At 70.4% G+C, this 1,346-nt stretch overlaps 1 protein-coding gene across 1 annotated transcript in view; it reads left to right on the forward strand.

Annotated features, from left to right (window-relative positions):
• Nucleotides 1-1,346, forward strand: part of KCP (kielin cysteine rich BMP regulator) — a 63,635-nt gene that overhangs the window by 56,004 nt on the left and 6,285 nt on the right. Inside the window, exon 36 of the mRNA XM_029913620.1 lies at nucleotides 306-388. Coding sequence (XP_029769480.1) covers nucleotides 306-388 — 83 coding nt within the window. The remainder of the gene's footprint in view (nucleotides 1-305; nucleotides 389-1,346) is intronic.

Consider the following 1,346-nt stretch of genomic DNA (forward strand, 5'->3'; position numbering starts at 1 on the left):
TCCCCACAGCGCCCCCTGCTGGGCGAGGCCGGGGCTGGAGCAGCTGGAAGCTCCCCCATGGCCAGCGCCCGCTCCCTGTAGTGCCCCCTGCTGGGCCAAACCGGGGCTGGAGTCACCAGGAGCTCCCCCCATGGCCAGAGCCCCTCCCCACAGCGCCCCCTGCTGGGTGAGGCTGGGCTGGGCTGTTTCCCGTCACAGGGGTGTCTGGCCCTGGCTCCCTCCAGCAGGGCAGGGCAGGGTGGGGCTGGCTCTTGTGCCCCGGCCCCTCGCCCGGTCCCTCACCCCGCTGCCTTTGTGGCTTGCAGAGGCCTTGAGTAACTGCACGGCCGAGCTGGCCGGGAACGAGATCCAGGCGGCCGACGACCCCTGTTACACCTGCCAGTGCAAGGTACGTGGCCCGGGGCCGGTTCTGTCCCTCTGCCAGGCAGCGGCTGCCTTGGCGTCTGGCTCAGCTGAGCGTGGCCCCGCTGTGTGATCAGACCCCCAGGCCGCCCCCTGCTGCAGGAGGGTGCGGATGCCTCCCGCCCTCAGCCCTTCGCGTCCCAAGATTGTTCCACTGGGCTCTCCATGCAGCCACTTCTGGGGTGGGGCGGGGAAGCCGTGTAACAGTGCAGTCATTCGGGGAACGAAGAGTCTCGTCTCTGCTGCACACGGCGACTCAGGGCTGCCTGCCCACCATGTCACCCCCACCACCGCCCTGGCTCTGGGGTCAGTGCGGAGTGCAGGGGAGAGCGCCCCCTCCTGGGCCCCTGCCCTGCTCCCTGCAGCACAGCGCCCTCTAGCGCCGCAGTGGGCAGGCGCTCACTGCCAGGGGAGAGCACCCCCTCCTGGGCCCCTGCCCTATTCGCTGCAGCACCTGGGTTTTCCTTGGAGGTCTCCCATCCAAAGAGTGACCAGGCCCAGCCCCGCGTGGCGTGAGATGGGGCCAGAGCCCAGCAGGGGGAAGGGGGGGTCCGTGGCCCTTGATTTTCAGGGTGCCCCCACAGTGTGAAGGCTCCAGCCCTCCCTCCGGTGACCCTCTGGGGGCTGCCCCTCGGAGCCATGGGGAGCACGCTGTGTGTGGCCCATCCGCCCCATGGCTCCCCTGCCGGCCCCCTCCCCTCTCACCCCATTAGCAGCAGGCCTGGCCAAGAGAGAACCATGGGGGGGCGCTCAGCTCCGGGCGCTGGCCTCCATATGCATAGCCGCCCCCGGGGTGTGTGTGCAGGGGGTGCCCCGTCCCCGTCCCAGGTGTGTGTGCCCATGCCGCGGCCCCGTTCCGTGTGTGTGTGTGCAGGGGGTGCCGTGGCCCCGTCCCGGGTGTGTGTGTGTGTGTGTGTGCAGGGGGTGCCGCGGCCCCGTTCCGT

Source organism: Terrapene carolina, unplaced genomic scaffold, assembly GCF_002925995.2.
Source record: "Terrapene carolina triunguis isolate 2854851 unplaced genomic scaffold, T_m_triunguis-2.0 Scaffold750, whole genome shotgun sequence".
Taxonomy (NCBI): domain Eukaryota; kingdom Metazoa; phylum Chordata; order Testudines; family Emydidae; genus Terrapene; species Terrapene triunguis.